The following is an 18,605-nucleotide window of genomic DNA, read 5'->3' on the forward strand; positions in this document are numbered from 1 at the left end:
CTTGTATAAATATTTCCAGGAACATATTTCTGGGGATTCTCATTGATTTTGATTTCGTAACCATTATCTCCAGGTGTTTTCACTTTTCTAGATTGATAAAAGCTGGGTGTTTTCCCACAAGCGTAGGCATATCCCAGAACAATCACAAATATGAGTACTCTCATCCTAGAAAATCTACACTGAAGTACAAAGAAGAGGAAAATAAAAATATTCACAGATTCATGTCCCCATATCAGCGGCTTGATAACCCTGGGTTCAATGAGTTCGATCATACAGGTCGTTTTTTTAGCCTATACCACTATTGGCGTCTAAGAAACAGAAGAACTTCAATATTGATTACGCAAGAGTACTGGGTATTTTGAGAGTATGATGAAATCAGGGGAAACGGCAGAAGAAATACCTGTGCTATTGTCTTTTTGGTATAACAAAGTATTGCAACAGATGCTTTTTCAAAAAGACAGTCAAAAGTTGGGATAAAATGTAATTCGATAACTACAGACCTCTTTCTCTATCATCCAACATTTTTAAAATCTTAGAACAACTGATCAGAACTAAACTTACTAAATCCTTGAGTACATTAAATATTTTGTCAGAACGCCAGTACGGATTCAGAAATGAAAAATGAATTATCGGTATTTTTGTGGATTGATAGAAAGCTATCGATAAAGTTTTGCCATGAGAAACTGTTGAATAAACAGAATCATGAATTTCTAGGGAAATGATTACAACATTTTTAAAGTTATTTGTTGAATTGGAAACAGCAAGTTGACATATAAGAGAATTTGAGCAGTCCCATTTACAGTTGGTATGCCTCAGAGCACTGTGTTAGGCCTACTCCTATTCAACTTCTACATAAATAGCATTCTTGAAACCAATACAATCAGAATGGGTCCGAGATACGGTTGATTTGTACATTTTCTTTCCCTGGCGAAATATGAAGCATACTATAGGAGACGATTTTTTAAAAACTTCAATGGTTTTGAAGCCATAAGTGAACGTTGAACTACAAAAAACCTCAAAGTAGTCCCTCTCAGATATAATACACTTGTGCCAGCGTTTTTTCTTATCGTCGTAGCATTTCTGATATGCACTTTATGGTGTGTCCTTGAGCTCCCTCAGCGATGCGGGTTTCATCTCCCCAATCGTCGCAAAACGCCACCCTTTCATGGGTCTCTTAAATCTTGGGAAAAAGAAAAAGTCGCAGGGAGCTGAATCTGGTTCGGAACACTGTTCCGAACCAGAAATCTGTACACGCCTCAGCAACTTTTGATGCTTTATAAAGCTCAGATCAAACCTCTTTTGGAGTATTGTTCTCATGTATGGAGCCCAGCCTCTAAGCATACCCTGAAGCTGCCAGTTTCCATTGAGAAAAGAGCCAGCCGCCTGATTAGTGACGCGAACATCAGTTGCAACTTTGATAGTCTGGAATATCGAAGAAAGGTTGGAGATTTGTCTCTATTCTATAGATACTTTCACGGAAAGTGTTCAAGTGACTTGGGACATTTGATTCCACCAAGAGCGGTACATATTAGAAATACAGTGCTCATCGTTTTGAGGTTCAACTCAATACACCTCGAACTCCACTGTTCAAGAACTCTTTCATTTGGAGAACTCCGTTTATGTGGAATAAACTTCCTGAGAACGTTTTTCCAAATGGATCGCTACTTTCGCACAGGCACCGCTCTTAAGCGCTTCAAGGATTTTCCTGTAGAGCATGTGTTTTGTCTTTGAAAAAATGGCCTGAGTCAATCGACATGCCGACATCCTCAGCAACTTTCTCAAAGGTTCAGTCATTAAGAACATTATCGTCATATGTGTTGGGCCATTCTATATACAGGGGTGCGCAAAAGTCCGGAATAAAATTAATATCTTTTTAACCAGTAATTTAGGAAAAAAACGCTGAAGCACGTCAGTTGATTTCACGTTGTACGCATTTTTTGGCAATAAAACGAAATATTTTTTTTCAACCCCTTAGCTGCAACCCTCCCCAACTTTTTTTTTCAAATGCAAACTTATGTCGTGTATGGGCTCATTGAAAAGCTCGTAAAAAATGTAATCTGACCATACCCTTCATTTTTTTCACTCATGCGGTTACCACGAAATAAGAAAAAACTCTTTTAAAACCAAAAAAAAGTTAGAAATATCTACTTAGTGCTATCTACGGGTGAATTAACGTTGCAAAAAACAAATAAGTGGTGATGCTGTATATTGCTCAACTATTGCTGAGGATCACCAGTACCTACTTTTTGAAAGTTTACAAATTTCAAGAACAGACCAACCGGGCCAGGCACCACAACAAATTTTATTGATTTATGTGTAAAACTGATAACGTAATGCAGCATCAACATTCTGTGGATTTTATTTTTCACCAAAAACTTACACATAAAATTAGTTCCATCCCGAGCAATTGTAGACCAGTGTACCTCAAAAAAAAAAAGGTTGTTGCATTTTTTGTACCAAAATGAATGCCCTGATACGAACTATTGTCTTGACTCAGATTTAAAATTGTGGCATTTCTGGGAGAAATTGAAAATATGTATGTTCAGTTTATTAATTGGGTACCTTCGAAGTGTTTTTTTTAATTTGCTAAACAAAAATGGTATTGTCAGAGAGGCAGCGTATCGAAGTCTTGATATTGTTGGGATGTGGGGATAGAATGCGGAGTCAAAGTGGGGTGTGTACTTTATTTAATGCAAAATATCCGGAAAATCACATTTTCCAGGCTACTGTGAGTAAGATCTTACACAAATTTGAAGAACATGGTACAGTGAAAGATTTGCCCAGAAGTGGCCGGCCACATGTTTTAGACGAAGATCAAAAATTGGACATTACCGTATCTCTGCAGAAAGATCCACATTTGTCAACGGTTTCATTAGCCCAAAACAATCCTGCGTCTAGACGTACGATTGGGAGGTTTTTGAAAACAGAAAAATACCACCCATATAAGGTATGTCTTGTCCAAGAGCTCTTGGAAGATGACTATGACAGGCGTTTGCAATTTTGTGAGGAAAAAATGAGGCCATGTGACGAGAATAATGGGTTTCCACTCAACATACTCTTTTCGGAAGAAGCTACTTTTTATTTACATGGATTAGGTAACAGTGGTAAAACCCACACTGGATATGCGAAGCTCGTACGCAGCGTCCTCAGAAAGTAAATGTATGGGCAGGCATCATCAACAGAATATTAGGGCCATACTTTTTTGAGGGAAACCTTACAGCTGCAGGATACTTAGACTTTTTACGTTTTGAATTAGTCCCTGCTTTAGCTGTTATGTTTCTCAATGAAGCAGATCCAGATATCCCCACTGAAACACTTTGGTTCCAACAGGACGGCGATCCCTAACATTTTGGTATTAATGTCAGAGAATATCTTAATGACATATTTGCAGGACGCTAGATTGGACGACGTGGTACAATTGAATGGCCGCCAAGATCCCCAGACTTAACGCCATTAAATTATTTTTATTGGGGATATATGAAAGACAAGGTTTATCAAAATAGGCCGGCTAATATTGAAGATCTAAAAAGCAGAATTAGAGTAGAATCACATAACATACCGGCTGAGGCCATTAGGAATTCCGTAGACGGGTTTTACCATCGCCTAGGAGCCTGCCAAGAAGAGGGTGGATGCCAATTTCAGCATCTGTTACGTTAATTCACCCGTAGATAGCACAAAGTTAAGTATTTGTAACTTCTCAAAAGAGTTTTTTCTCATTTCGTTGTAAACACAAACAAAAATAAAGGGTATGGTCAGAATCCATTTTTTATGAGCTTTTCAATGAGCCCACATACGACATAGGTTTGCATTTGAAAAAAAAAAGTTGGGGAGGGTTGCAGCTAAGGGGTTGAAAAAAATAAATTTCATTTTATTGCCAAACATTGCGTACAACGTGAAATCAACTGACGTGTTTCAGCGTTTTTTTCCTAAAATACTGGTTAAAAAGATATTAATTTTATTCCGGACTTTTACGCACCCCTGTATTCAGTAATGAAATTTGTTTCATTACTGAATACAGAACTGTTCTACTATTCTTTTCGCGTGATTCACCAACCAGGTTCCTGAAGACACCAACTTGGTTGATGAAAGTCGCGTCGAGAAAAGCATTGCAGTTCAGGTGATTGGGAAAAAGGCTTGTTTTGGATTTATTTTATGCCAGGGGTCCCAGTTTTCGTTTTGTTTATAATAATTCAACACTTTATTCAAATAATCAGTATTACTAATACAAAAACGTGCAATACGATGCATATGCAAAGTCAAGCCTAGGGACTCTTGTCGACCTCTTTTTGCCTCTAACAAAATCCTAACTGTGGTCTCCCTATTTATATACGAGACAATCTGCCTTGTCTTCAAAAATAGGGTATTGTTTAACAACTTGGACGCGCCAATGTATCAAACCAGGCAAAGATTCAGCTTTAAATTACCGCTGCCTTCTTCGTCGTTAGTTAAAGATTCCATTATTTACAACGGTCTTAAAATGTTCAATCACCTTCCTCAAGCTATAAGAACCATAAATGACCTTAGAGCTCTTAAGAAAGAGTTGAAAGACTTGCTCTCTGGGAGACCTTATTATAGCTTAGCAGAATTCTATGATGATAATTTTATTTGAGAAGACTAACTGTAATATCTACGGTATTTTATTGATTTCATTTCATTCAATTTAGTTTAAATTGATTTATTTACATTTTGTTGACCATGTTCTTATATCCTGAATGTTTGTTATTATTTACATGTCTCTTTTCAGTTCATGTTGTAACCTACTTTTAGTGATTTTACTTTTGTGATTACATGTATATGTTATTTATATTTCGCACAAGGCTTTGTCAATAAGAATTTATTCTTCAGACAATAAAGTATATTAAAACAAAACAAAACAAAACAAATACACACCCTTGCATCCAAAAACAAAAGGATGGTATATATTATTGTGAATATAATTACATAAAATAAGTAAAATTAATCGATAATAAAAAAGTAAGCGCTGGGGAGAGAAAGAAAAAAGATGCACATGATGAAAGGTGATTAAGAAAAAAGATTGTAATACATACTATTTATCTATTGCATTTCGTAAATATTACCTTAGAATAACACTGCCCATTGATCTTCCTTTGCCAATAAATAAAGAAATATCAATGAGTTGCTTTCTTATACCCAGTTGATGAGAATTATCAATAGCTTATTATGAGAGAAAATTCTTTAAAAATCTTCATAAGTGAACCCTTCATATGATGAAAATGTTGAGCAGAAACATTATCTCATAATAAAACTGTTTAGTAAAAAATGTTTTCTGTAATAAGAGTGATTACCGTGGACCTGAATTCCTTTAAAGTATAAAGAGAACAAAAATAGGCATACATTTCTTTTCGTCATTCTCAATTCATCTGAACAGGAAAGGTAATGATCCATTTGAAGGGTTTGAATTAACTTTGAATTCTATTGATGTCTGAATAATACTTGAATATCACTTTTATCTAATGCGAACCCACAGCTAGGTATTTGTACTCTTTTCCTTGAAAATTTCGGAATTCATATTTTTATTGATTAAAAACATACTACTAACTGCTTCATCATAAAAAATATTTCAAAAGGAAAAATACCTTGGCCGATGACTACGTATTTGAATATTGCACATTCTTCGACATAGAATCCGAGGAACTTGCGACAACCCGAAAAAAAAACACAGTTGAAAATTATATATTTATATCGCCATTAAGGATTTATACTTCATACTGTACATATTATGAGAAAGAAGATTGTTCATCAGTTATTTACAGTGCATCAAGAACTTGTTTCCTGAAAAATATTTGTAGTTAAGTATACATCACATTCAACAAAAATTGAGCAAGAAACTCGTTTGAAATTAAAACCTAACATTATTTTTATTCTCACATCACATAATAATTGTTCTGGTACCTGCTTTACTTCAGGTTAATGATAGCTACAATTGAGTTATCTGCAACATAGTCTGTCCCATGGTGAAGGATAGTTACAGAGAGTTCTCTATACTGGCAACTCCAAGTTATTTTTAAACAGTTGCAATGTCACTTCAGTAATTGAGAACACTGAAAATGTCTATAGGGGATTTTTCAAAGTTATTACATACCTGATGAAGATGATAATTCAACAATATTTCAAGTGACTAATGATAAATGTGATAATAGCTCTAGTAGCATTAACAACATACAAATTATTTTTTCAATAATAAGTCGTCATTTATCAATTTCCCTTTTACTCAATGCTGAATCCTTTGTTAACAATGTTAAGACTAGAAAGAATATGTTTAGATATTATAGCTGATGAACAGGTCTTCAGAGAGGTAGAGATATAGAGGGGGAGAGAAAATGGAATGCATCAAGTAAGTTTGGCGACTTAACTGGCTTCTGTTTGGTTAGCATTCAAAAATTTCTCCTTGAGAGGAACTCGAATTATTCCATCATAAACAGGTTCTTCTCTAAAGTTTTCCAGCAGAGTTACCATGTAAAAATGTCACGTGACAGCTAATCCAATCGTTAAAAAATCACTCTTAGTTGTTCAAGTAAAAAATCTGTGTTTTTCAAGTATGTCCATTACTTCTTTGATTCAAAGCAATAAAATGATCATACAACCCTATGAAAGTTTGGAATAGTTGGTCTCTTCTTTTGAAATATTGCTTCTGATTTTGTGTCTCAAAATATTCCAATATTCATATTCACTAAAGAAGAGAAATTAGAAGGAAATCCAATTGGATTTCAATTGAGTGGAGTATCTGCAGCAATAGTACCAAAAACAATTCAATCTTCTTTGCTTAAAGGTGGCAGTTATCCAAATAAAATGTTCAAAACGACTCTGGCAAACAGGTCGCACACAAAAAAATCTTTACATCGCTATTAACCACTCCCTAATATTTTTCTTGATTATTTCGTAATTTTCGAAAAATTCAACCGAAAAAAATTTGGGGTCTATGTTTTTTGATCAATACAAAAACTTTTTTGTGGAATAATGCTCATTTGGCAGAAATAATCACACCAGTGATTAGACATTAGCATTTCACAAGGAGAAACAAGCTCATTTTGAATGTTTTGAGCAGTTCTGCAATACAAATTATAGTAGTAAAAATACTCAAATCTGGTTTGCAACTAAGACAAATCGGAATGAGTTTCACAAATAAGTGATATTTTTTTTATTATGTTTTCTCTATGCATGATTACATGAATTCATTATTGTCCCAGGCTAACTCTAGACAAGTATAGCTTCACTGGGAAATGAGAATAAATAATTAACAAAGAACAAAAATAAAAATATTTTCAACTCATTTCACATTGTAGTGATAAATCATGAAGAGAAGAGTTTGTATCCGAATGAACCAAAATATGGTAGGATTCAGCTTTGTGGAATGATTGATTGACAATACTAGAATATTTATATAAAGTACAAGGTTCTCATGTGGAATTTGTGCATAATTTATTGATTGATTGGGTCCAGCTGAGAAATTCTATGTGGGAGGAAAAAACTCCAATATGTTGGACATGAGATCAATAAATTAAGAATTGGAATGTTTCTGAACCAAAATCCTTAGATGGAGTAAGTTTCATTACATATATACACAATGAGAAACATTTCGAGTCAATACTCTGAGTTCCTACATAGTTACAGATGATTGTGTAAAAGTAGAACTATTATGAAGGCAATTTTTCACAATGACACAGGTTAGAATACAACTCCCATCTACATTTTAACAGTAGCATACCTGTCAACAACATGAACCAATCAGAACAACGTGTGATACTGCGGACCAATTAGAACTATTTAGTAAAAGTGAAGACCAATCAGGAGTAAGCATATGCCTCACTACCCTTTGAAATTATAAAAACGACTGAACGCCTAGCTCAGCATTCAGTTTTTGCTCCTGACAGTTAACGAAAACACCACTGTTGATGTCTACCACAGTATCTGATCAAGTATTAGTCATCACATAGATTTTCACTTGAATCAAAAAGGATCGCCTCGAAAATTTTGTGGAGAGAACCCATACAAAATTGTATTTTCAGTTTTCTTCATCAGCTCATTAAAATTTCAGAGTTCCAACTGAGAAAATATTTATTTTCAAATAAATTCTTTAGCTCTTTTAGTAGATTTTTTTCATATTCATTATAAAGTTACCTACAATTTTGCACTTTTATGCCAATATTGTATTACATTGGGTTCATGATGAATTATAATACTTTTGTTATATATAAAAAAAATCTCAATTTCATCCCTTCATGGAATTATCTCCAAAATAGCTATCATTACACAATATATGATTACCAATTAATATGATACATTAATGAGATCAAAATTGGATGATTTGCAGAAAATCATACAAAATTATTCAATACTGGAATGTGTGAAAATGCCGACCAATGAAGTGACATTAACGGTTGGGGTTCACCCCATGGGAGACTATGTTGTGGATAACGACTAAAATTATTGGTCAATTATACATCAAATAATTCGATTCTCACTTAATACAAAAAATAGGAATAAATACGAAAATCTACTTTGCACTTTATAAATGTTCATAGCGTCAGTCGAAGTGGAAGCCCGTAGGGAAACATGCAGTACATTCAGGGGACTCAAAGCAAACATTTTTATAGTATGAGAAGTTACATTAACCACTTTTCTGTTCGTTTATTTAAGGCACTTTATCATAATTCCATTCCTATGTAGTATATTTAATTTATTTCGGAGTCCTTGACCCTACGTTCAGAAAGGAAGTCAATACAAGATACAAAACGACCATCGCGAGAAATTTAGAGGTAACCTACATTGTTAATAAATAAGTTTCTCAAAAACTGAACAAACTAAAAAAACACTGGCAAGTTACAAAATGTGGCATATTTTGACGTTTTTGATTATTCAGATTTTGAAAAATGATCATTTTTGTTGTTTATAATTTGTTATAACACTGAAATCAAAATGGGGATGCTATTTCATTATTATGACAAAACCATAGCACATACTATAATCATCTACTGACATGTTAATATGTACATTGAACTGGAATGTTGAGAAAAATAGTGGCCGAGTAGGCCACTATTTTTTCAGAGCAATCTTCGTTAATAGGGATAGAACAAAGTATCCTAATTATATTCTTAGGAGGCTGCCAAATTATTCATAGAAATTTGAAATCAAATCAATTGAAGATATATTTATCTCCTACACAGGAATAAACGGTGGAAATGATGAAACCTAAGTAGTTTTTATAGAGTCTTAGAGCAGTCGCGAACTCAAATAATTTTTTTGGTGAAATCAGAGCCCAATGACAAAGCATTCATGATTCAGCAACAGACAGCGCGTTTTGGCTTGCCATAGGTCTCATCAGACCACAACGAATGCATTGTTGGACTTTTTTGTCCTCAAAGTACAAACCTGAGGAAGTAGAGGCAATGTAACATATCTCCCCCCTCTATTCTCACATGAACCTTTCTTCATATCACTGAAAATGATCTTTGCCAGTTAGTTGGGTTTGAAACATGTCTCACTGCTACATATGTTATTTCCTGTTTTTCCTAAATGAAACTTACAGTGGTAGAGAAGACTTTGAACTTTATTGTTTTTGAAAATTCGGACAGTTTTGTTAACTATTCATGGAGAACGTCAAAATGAAGTGTGGCTTGAATATGTTATGAATTTTCATCAAGTATCGGCCAATTTTATTACATATTGGATAACAACCGTTATAGCTACACTATTTCATCAACATTTAGCTCAGTTGTTTAACGATAATAATCTAGTAATGCTTAATTTGGAACTTTCACTGTAGTAATGAATATTACAGGAGGTCTATCTCAAAACCAAACAGTTATTTGCAACACCTCAACACGTGTTCCAATCACCAAATGGCCATCTTCAAGAGGAAGATTGAACTTCTCTTCCTTCTGAAGATGATCACTTGGTGATTGAAACATGTGTCGAGGTGTTAACAATAACGGTTTGGTATTGGCATGAAACTCCATTAATAGATATTAGTCTACATTCTTAGATATGAGTGTAACAAATATAATCGATGAAAGTTCTGAAATAGTATTTTCTGAATACTATAGAGGTGGGAATTTTGGATACTAGAATTCTGCAACTTATCTTCAATGATTGCCTAATAATAGGCACTGCAACGCAATTAATGCATAAAGAATGATAACATGGCGAAGTCAAAATTTGATTCAATTATATTTTCATTTCAAGGCACGTTCAAAATGAAATGATTTTCAGGGATCTTCAGAAAATCCAATACTTGCTGGAATAATATTTATGCACAAAGACTTATTGCTTATATTATATTTGTTATTATCGAGATGAATAACATGACAATCTCATTAGCAACTAGGAAAAATTTGATGAGGTCAGTTTGGGAGTTTATATTGAAAGTAACGAAATTCATTTAAGAACATTTCAAATAATATTCGTATAAACAATATAAAAATATTTAAAATATAGCTGTAAATGTGTCTCCAAAAAAAGAAACAACAATTAAATAATTTAAAAATGTCTCAATGGTTTCTTTTCTACATTCATAACCAACTTTATTACTACATCAATAGTTTAATAAATTCGTCCTCTGTTCTATATACTACTATTGTAACGCTCTTTCGAAATACTGTTCCACCAAACAAACTGAAGTTGTCAAGAGATGAACTATACCTAACTATTGATTAGCATTTAACTTCTGATGACTCAAGTGATATAACTTTTTTTAGTGTTACCGAAAATACCCTGAATATATTTAGTATAGATTTGTTCTTAAGGGAACAAAGATCGAAACTGAATATTAATCAGCTATATATAACTGACTAGCTATTCACATGGCGCAGTCAGTAGGATCCGATAATATGACATTTTAGCAGTAAAATAAATATAGAAGAGATCTATTGTCACGGAGTTGAATAAAAACCAGTTACGAAATAGAATTTAAATATCGACCAGCTTCATATTCATTATATTCAATGAACGGTGAAACTCCTATTGACAAGAGTGTTACAGATCTAGTATGTAGGATATGATTAATTCATTTTAAGATTCGAACATACTAGGTTTTTGAGCTCTTTTACCGTTCAACTATCTACTGAAGTTTATTGTCAAAGGAAAAATAACATCTTCCTTCTGGTGGCGTGACTTTCATTTGAGATATGGAAATTCTGAAGTAGAACGTGTATGTAGATAGTTCTCTAATTCACTTCCTAACTTTACAAAACTTTATTGAGCAAACAATTGCAAATCTTGATTCAAGTGGGACATGAAAAACTTTCAGCTATTCCATTATGTGATCCATCTCATTTCTCTATGAATCACCGACTACGATCATCGTTTTGTATCCTGTATCATTCATCGAAACACTTTCTAAGTCTGAACTCTCTCGACTTTGCGTCAAAAAAGACTTTAATTATTACATCCTACGAATACTTGTTCATTTTTATGCCACAACCAGTGCCACGAGCACTGATTTAAGCCATTCTCACACTTCCGTCCCGTCTTCTCCCTCGTCCTCAAACAAAGGACCAGTCGACATCCTCTTCTTAGGTTTCGGTGGGGGTCTGGGGGGAATTTTCGTAGGTTTTGCACTATCCGCGGGTAAGGATGCCGTGGAATTCCGCTTCTCGGGACTTCTCAAAGCTTCGGCATTGTCCATTGTCCACTGAAACTTCGAAGGGGTGAGTTTTGAATTCAAATTTCTCGGAAGGGTTTGACTGGCGACTGGTTGGCTAGGGGGAGACTCGGTGTTTTCGGCAATGGGGTCGCAGTTGGACGAGTTGAGGGGGAAAATCCTGTTCGACCTAGGGGTGGATGCAGGGTTGTCGATTTTGTTCAAAGAAAGTGTGCTGGTCCCCCCATCTGCGGTGGTTCGTATTCCCAGGTTGTCATAGAGGGGTTCGGCGGTGTACTCCGACATACTGGGTGGTTCCGAGCTCCAGCTCTGCTGTCTGGGCCTGCGCGGTATGGTCACGTAGCCCTGCCTTGGTATCCTGGTTGGAGGTCCAACAAAAGGTGAGTGAGACCTTAGATGAGGCAGAGTCCGGTACAAGCTCAACTGGTCGTACATGGGGCTGTGCAGAGGCGATTGGGGTCCGTGGTGTGGCGGGAGACGTGTGGTATCTGCTACCGTGGAGGCGGAACTTCCCGCTGGGGAAACTTGCGTCATTCGAGCTGGAAAATGCAAGAGATCGGGAGGGTAGTGGTAATTCGGTCGGAAGTCGGGCGAATCCAGCATCATCTGCGATTTTTGCAGCAGCGGTTGATCGAAGTCAAGTGATCGGGTTTCCTCATCGCAATCTGAAAAAATAAATCGATAGGCACCATTATTGCTACAATGAAAATATAAGTGGTGATAAGTGTTATCCATAGATAGGCGGAAACGGAGCGTTATTCAAACAATACTGTAAAAATGGCAATATTTTTTTCACATATAGTCAGTGGGCCGGTGTAGCCGGTTTTGGGCTGTTTGGCCATTCGTCAGTGTAAGGTAGTGTCTATCATCAATATATAGTCGATGATTTCGGATACTTGAAAATCGAATTCCTTCAGTGTATCATTTATCGAACTGGGCTGAAGCGGACAACAAACAACAGGTTTGTCATCACCCCTTCTGCCTGTGAATTTACCCAATTCCTCGCATAAGGAAAGAAAACTTTTCACATATAGTCAGTGGGCATACTGGAAGACAGGCTATCATCTAAAGAAAATAACTATTTTCCTGGCTAATACCACGAAGGACGTTGGATTATATCCGACAGGTGTCAGTGCAGGATTCTTCGTTGAAGTTATTCCTGCATATGCTGTTGGCGATACAGCCGCCGCAATAGATTTTCCATGACTGGAACACAGTTGAAGGAGAGTGATTTTGATTTTCTGGTTGAAATCCTGGACCAATGTATCAAATAATATATGAAAAATTAAAAAAACGTAATTGACATTTCTTTAGTGAAACGAAACCTTATAATCCATCCCTTGAGAAGGGGTTATATTAGAGAAATACATCAAAACATTTGAAAAAACACAGAAATTATCGAAGTCTTAAATATAATAATTTATTGAAAATCAATACAATTTGTTTCAAAGGGAACGGATGCATTTCACGAGATTTACCATGTAAAGGGTCCACCCTTTGGCAAGAGGTTTAGTAAAAAATTAACAAATTTCTTTCTTTTATATATTTTTCATATATAATGAGTGATTTTTTTTGCTGGTATCTTTTTGGCAACACTGTTTTTGACAGATCACGCGTGAATCGTGTCTTGTGTCATTGTCAAACTTGTTCAGTTTGGTCTATAATTTAACAATGAATCGACTTACGAATGAACAACGCTTGCAAATTTTTGAATTTTATTATCAAAATTCATGCTCGGTGAAGAGAGTGCATCGTGCACTTCTTCCAATTTATTTGCAGTTGAGTCGGCCTACTGAGGGAGCTATTCGGAAACTTGTCACTAAATTTCGAACCCAGTTTACATTATTGGACATTAAACCACTAACACGCATACGCAGAGTGAGGACCGGAGAAAATATTGCGGCTGTATCCGCCAGTGTTCGTGACGACCGTGAAATGTTGATTCGCCGCCGTTCGCAGTAATCGGGCCTCTGTTACTCCACTACGTGGAAAATTTTGCGAAACGCAAAGAATTGCAAGAATTGAAGCCACACGACTTCCCACTACGTCCAACATTTTGTGAATGGGCGCTGGCAAAGTTGGAGGAAGATCCACATTTTTATCGAAAAATTGTGTTCAGCGACGAGGCTCATTTCTGGTTGAATGGATACATTAACAAGCAAAATTGTCTCATCTGGAGTGAAGACCAGCCACAAGCATTGCAAGAGCTACCGATGCATCCTGAAAAAGTCACTGTTTGGTGTGAATTATGGGTCGGTGGCATCATCGGGGCGTACTTCTCCAAAGACGACAATGGCCGGAATGGAACTGTGAATGGCGAGCGCTACCGTATGATGATTGACGACTTTTTGTTGCCCAAAATGGAAGAATTGGACATGCCTTATATGTGGTTTCAATAAGACGGAGCCACAAGTAACACGGCACGCGAAACAATGGCCCAATTAAGAGCCGCCTTCGGTGAACAGTTTATCTCATGTTTGGGACCCGTCAATTGGCCACCTAGATCGTGTGATTTAACGCCTTTGGATTATTTCTTGTGGGGTCATGTTGAGGTTCATGTCTACAGAGGGATAAACCAGCAATGACTGACGCTCTGGAAGCCAGTATTGAAGCATTTATACGTGAAATACCGGTCGATATGTTGAAGAGAGTGTGCCAAAATTGGACCTTGCGCATGGGCCATCTAAAGCGGAGCCGCGGACAACATTTGCATGAAATCATCTTCATACATTAAATTATATTGATCGTTCTATCGATTCCAATAAGGATTTCATACATTTTTTCAAAATGAAATCAAAATGAAAGATAAAACCTTTCAAAAAAACTACTTTCGCATGGACATTGAATTACACGAAAATCACTTTTTTCAATTGAGTTTGTAGTCCATATATTCGTTAAGGAACTGAAACACAGCATTCTTTGGAATGCCGCACGACGTTATATATAAAAAGCATTGATATAATGGTGTACTTCTAAGTTTCGTGACAACACGTATTATTTTTTACATCAGCACCAAAAGAAAGAATATGAACATTTCAAACTCTCAACAAAGATGTGTTAAAGGTGCACAAGTTTCCCTCAGATACAAACTGATACAAAAAACCTTTTCGAAACAACTACTTTCAAATGAGAATTGAATTTCACAAAATGAAAAAAATCTTCAGAAATAACTACTTTGATGAAGAGCTACATCTCCGACTGCCTTTTATAATTTAGAATTCAATGTGCATGAAAAAAACAATCAATTCTTTCAGATATATTCCTGACAGCTCCCATTTTTTCCTTAACAAAATAGGATGAAACATTTTAGACGAAGAAATCTGAATAAAAACCCATAACCAAGACACAGCAACATAAGAAAACGAGCATATATCAGCAGTCAACTGGAAAAGGGAGGACGAAAAAAGCAACCAATGTTGCTTCACAAAACATTCATGGGCGTATAACAAAACATTTTTTACATCTACCCCACTTACGCGCATAACTCAATTTCTCAAAGCCCCGAAAACTTCCCGAATTTCGCAACATAAAAACCGAATTGTTTTCTGTAAAAAAAAAATTTTACGTTGCCGTAATTCTGCTCGAGCCAAGAGAACGGAATAATACGAATTGCAGGCTGAGACATAAAAAATGTAAGCCATAAATGACTCGACGTGAAACACAAAAGGTAAAGATCGAATGACGTCTTTCCCCGGTGTACAATTTCATTTATTCTTTCTATCAAGTCGTAATGGTCAGAGGTATGTACCTACTCCTTGAAGTACCTAGTCAAGAGTAAACAGAAACACCGCAGTGATGTCAACGAAATTAGTGAAGATTGATGACGTTTACGTGATTGTAATTACGAGTACACGAACAACATTATTATGTCGACGAGTTCCTCATTAGAGAATGCTGATTTGTAGAAGAAAAAGTTTCACTTAGGAGTGATTTACGTTTCAATATGGTGCTTATGCCTTATACTATATTATGTCAAAAGTTTTGTCCGCATAACTCAATCAAATCAATATTTATTCTGATTTGTCGTGGTATATATTGGTCGAGGGAGAATTTTGTACTCTATACATTGATGCTTTTCCAAATTTAAATTTTTTGCCTTTTTCAGCTTATACTATACTAGCAAGCTGCCTCGGTTCCGCACGGGTGCAATGCTGATACTATAAATTCACCCATCGGAAATTTAAGGGCATGGAGAAACACTGATGAAAAATTTTTATGGACGCGCCATTTTTTCTCGTGGCTGGCGCCCCAGTTGGAATATTCAAAAATGCTTTCTTATTGCACATCTATAACATGAAACGAACCTACAAAATTTCAGTCTCCGAAACTATATCGGCATGGAGAAACAGTGATGAAAAGGTAATTTTCATTTGTGAACGTGCCCCTTCCACCCCACGGGGAATATCTGAAAATCCTTTCTTCTCTCTGTATCTGTAGAGTAGAAAGGGTGAGTGTAAGTCCACAGCACTTAGGAGACATCTGCTTTATATTGGCAGGTGTCGGCCAAGACTCGCCTAACACACACTCTCTTATTGACGATAACTCCGGGCACTCGCATAGGATATGCCTTCCTGTTCAAACATCCTGCTTAGAGGTGTATCCACTAGCTACATATCATGGAGGTGTCAGTCAGAAATCCTACTGTTAAGCGTAGATTTTTCCTGGTCATCGCCTACATTTATTCGGCGCCAGCTTCCCAGGGTCGTCCAAGGTGATCCTGGAAAGATTGCATCCTTTGATTCCATCCCATCTCTTAAAGGATTGAGCATGGTTGTAACTAGTTCCGCAATTGTCGAAGTCATCAGGCCGTAGGTGTCACTGGGTCCTAAAATTTTTAGTCCAGTGGCTTCCTTGGTTAAAGAGTCAGCAATGCGACTACCTTTATGGTTATTATGTTATTATCTGCTGAGGCTTTGGCTAAATCTTGGTGACAATCTAGTACTAGCCCTGAGGTTACACGTTGTCTGATCAAGGCTAATAAGGCTTGTCTGCTGCCAGTGCAGATTTTTATGTTTTTGCCAGAAATTCTCTTCCTGGTTATTTTTTTGTGGCGATTGAGATACCAGCCAGTTCTGTTTGGACTACACTGGTATTTTTTTCCCATTCCCCACATAATTCTTAGGCTTAGTGATCTAGAGTACACTCCACATCTTGAACCTTCTTTGGTTTTTGAGCCGTCTGTATATTTATGCGTATTGCATTTGTAGCATCTGACTCTGTGTTCTGTTTCATTAGTATTTTGTAGGGTTCATTAAACACAAACCCGGGTTCAATTGCATCACCGGTTGCCTGCAGCAGAGGTTGCGCAGTAAGCACTTTTCGCCATAGGCCCAGCCTCAATTGACCCATTCCTACTTCAAGGTTTACACCAGCCGTGCGCAATCGTACCATGACCAATAACGCAACCTTCTTAACGTTCAGGTCCACAGGGGTCAGACCCGTAATTGATTCCATTGCCGCGGTGGGTGTTGTTCTCATGGCTCCTGTGATGTTTAAACAAGCCAGTCGCTGTATTTGATATAATTTTTGGATGGCCGTTGATTGTAGAACTTTCGGTCCCCATGCAATGGCTCCGTACGTTAACAAAGGTCTTATTATTGCAGTGTAGATCTAGGTGACCACACGGGGTGAAAGACCCCATGCGCGTCCCACTGTCCTCCGACATTGCTCATAAGCCACATATGCTTTTTTTGCTCCACTCTGTAGATGAGAGTTCCATGTTAGGTAAGTCCTAGGACTTACCAGTACCGAGAAGCAGAGATGAATGAGTGAGTGTTAACTGAGTGACAATATTTATAAGTATATATGATGATGTTGAGCAATTTTCGACCAATTTTTCTCTACGAATTCAAATTGAACCAAAACGCTGCCAAAACAACCCAAAAAATAAATCAGGAGACGTTCAGAACAGCGGTTGGATACCAATGAACCATGCAGGCACTTTCCAAAAGCGAAAGCTCACCAAAAAAAGACCATGGTTACTGTATGGTTTAGTCAGCGGCTGGTGTAAAATGCACTTTTGAAGTAGTCTCATGAAAACGGACAAAACGTTTGAAACAACCTAATATATTTCAAGTTTTAACTGACAATGACAGGTCAAAATGTCATGATTATGTCTGAGTGTCATAAATTCACCCAAACGGGCGAATACTTACCCCTAAATTATAAAAACGCAAGGTAACGAGGTAAGGTAAGGTAAGAAAGTTGAAGCATTGAGAAAACACACTTGCGTTCTAGATAAAAAGTAAGGTAAGGTAACGTCGGTAAGGCAAGGTAACGCAAGGTAACAAGTTCGCTACTTTCAACTTCCTGCGTTGCGTTCTTACCTCCGACCAATCAAAAAGCGGATATATCCAAAAAATTACCAAAACCTATAATCACTACGGCAATTCTTCATACTTTACTTTTTCGTGAACGTAAAAAATGGATACCTTACCTTACCTCTCTGCATTACCTTACCTTACCTTACCTTGCATTATTATAAACTAGGGGTTACGTACCGTCAAAAACTTTTTATTTACAAATTACGCTCCCAATTGTTTTCATACAGGATTAAACAGGAAAATTGACACAAACATACTATAAAATTGAATAAACAAGATGAACAAAGACAAACGTTCTAAATTAAACTTCCGCAGGAACAAGGCACATTTGGTAATTGGAAAAAATATTCACTCAAAGGATATATATTCAGTAACTTTTGAACTATTCCTAGGCTGGAAAATATATCAAATTGTGGTTAAAAAGTTGTATTGTATTAGATATTGGTTTCATTCATATTGGTTTCATTCACAGTAGCACAAAAATAATATAGGACTGGAAATCATATCAGGTTTGGTCACTCACTATTTTTCGGATTGACGGACGTCAATTTTTGGAAAGTCTTCCTGACGTTTCGCCGGTGGGAGTGGCCAGTATCTGGATTAGGTATATTTCGTAATTTATACAATTTACCTAATCCAGGTACAGGTATTAGCACACCAAT

General features: G+C 36.5%; 2 protein-coding genes across 4 annotated transcripts in view; both read right to left on the reverse strand.

Annotated features, from left to right (window-relative positions):
• fat-spondin (extracellular matrix protein f-spondin) overlaps window positions 1-198 on the reverse strand; it is a 41,058-nt gene extending 40,860 nt beyond the window's left edge. Inside the window, exon 1 of the mRNA XM_023169072.2 lies at window positions 2-198. Within this exon, the coding sequence (XP_023024840.1) occupies window positions 2-164 (163 nt within the window). The 5' untranslated portion in view covers window positions 165-198. The remainder of the gene's footprint in view (window position 1) is intronic.
• Window positions 199-5,683: 5,485 nt separating this feature from the next.
• kek5 (leucine-rich repeat, immunoglobulin-like domain-containing kekkon 5 protein) overlaps window positions 5,684-18,605 on the reverse strand; it is a 233,473-nt gene continuing 220,551 nt past the window's right edge. For all 3 annotated transcript variants that reach the window (XM_023169091.2, XM_074174421.1, XM_023169099.2), the window contains one exon: window positions 5,684-12,285. In XM_023169091.2, coding sequence (XP_023024859.1) covers window positions 11,471-12,285 — 815 coding nt within the window. In that variant the 3' untranslated portion in view covers window positions 5,684-11,470. The remainder of the gene's footprint in view (window positions 12,286-18,605) is intronic.

The sequence above is a fragment of the Leptinotarsa decemlineata genome, unplaced genomic scaffold (genome assembly GCF_025532065.1).
Source record: "Leptinotarsa decemlineata unplaced genomic scaffold, Ldec_3_MD MMD2_tig00000576_RagTag_RagTag, whole genome shotgun sequence".
Lineage (NCBI taxonomy): Eukaryota > Metazoa > Arthropoda > Insecta > Coleoptera > Chrysomelidae > Leptinotarsa > Leptinotarsa decemlineata.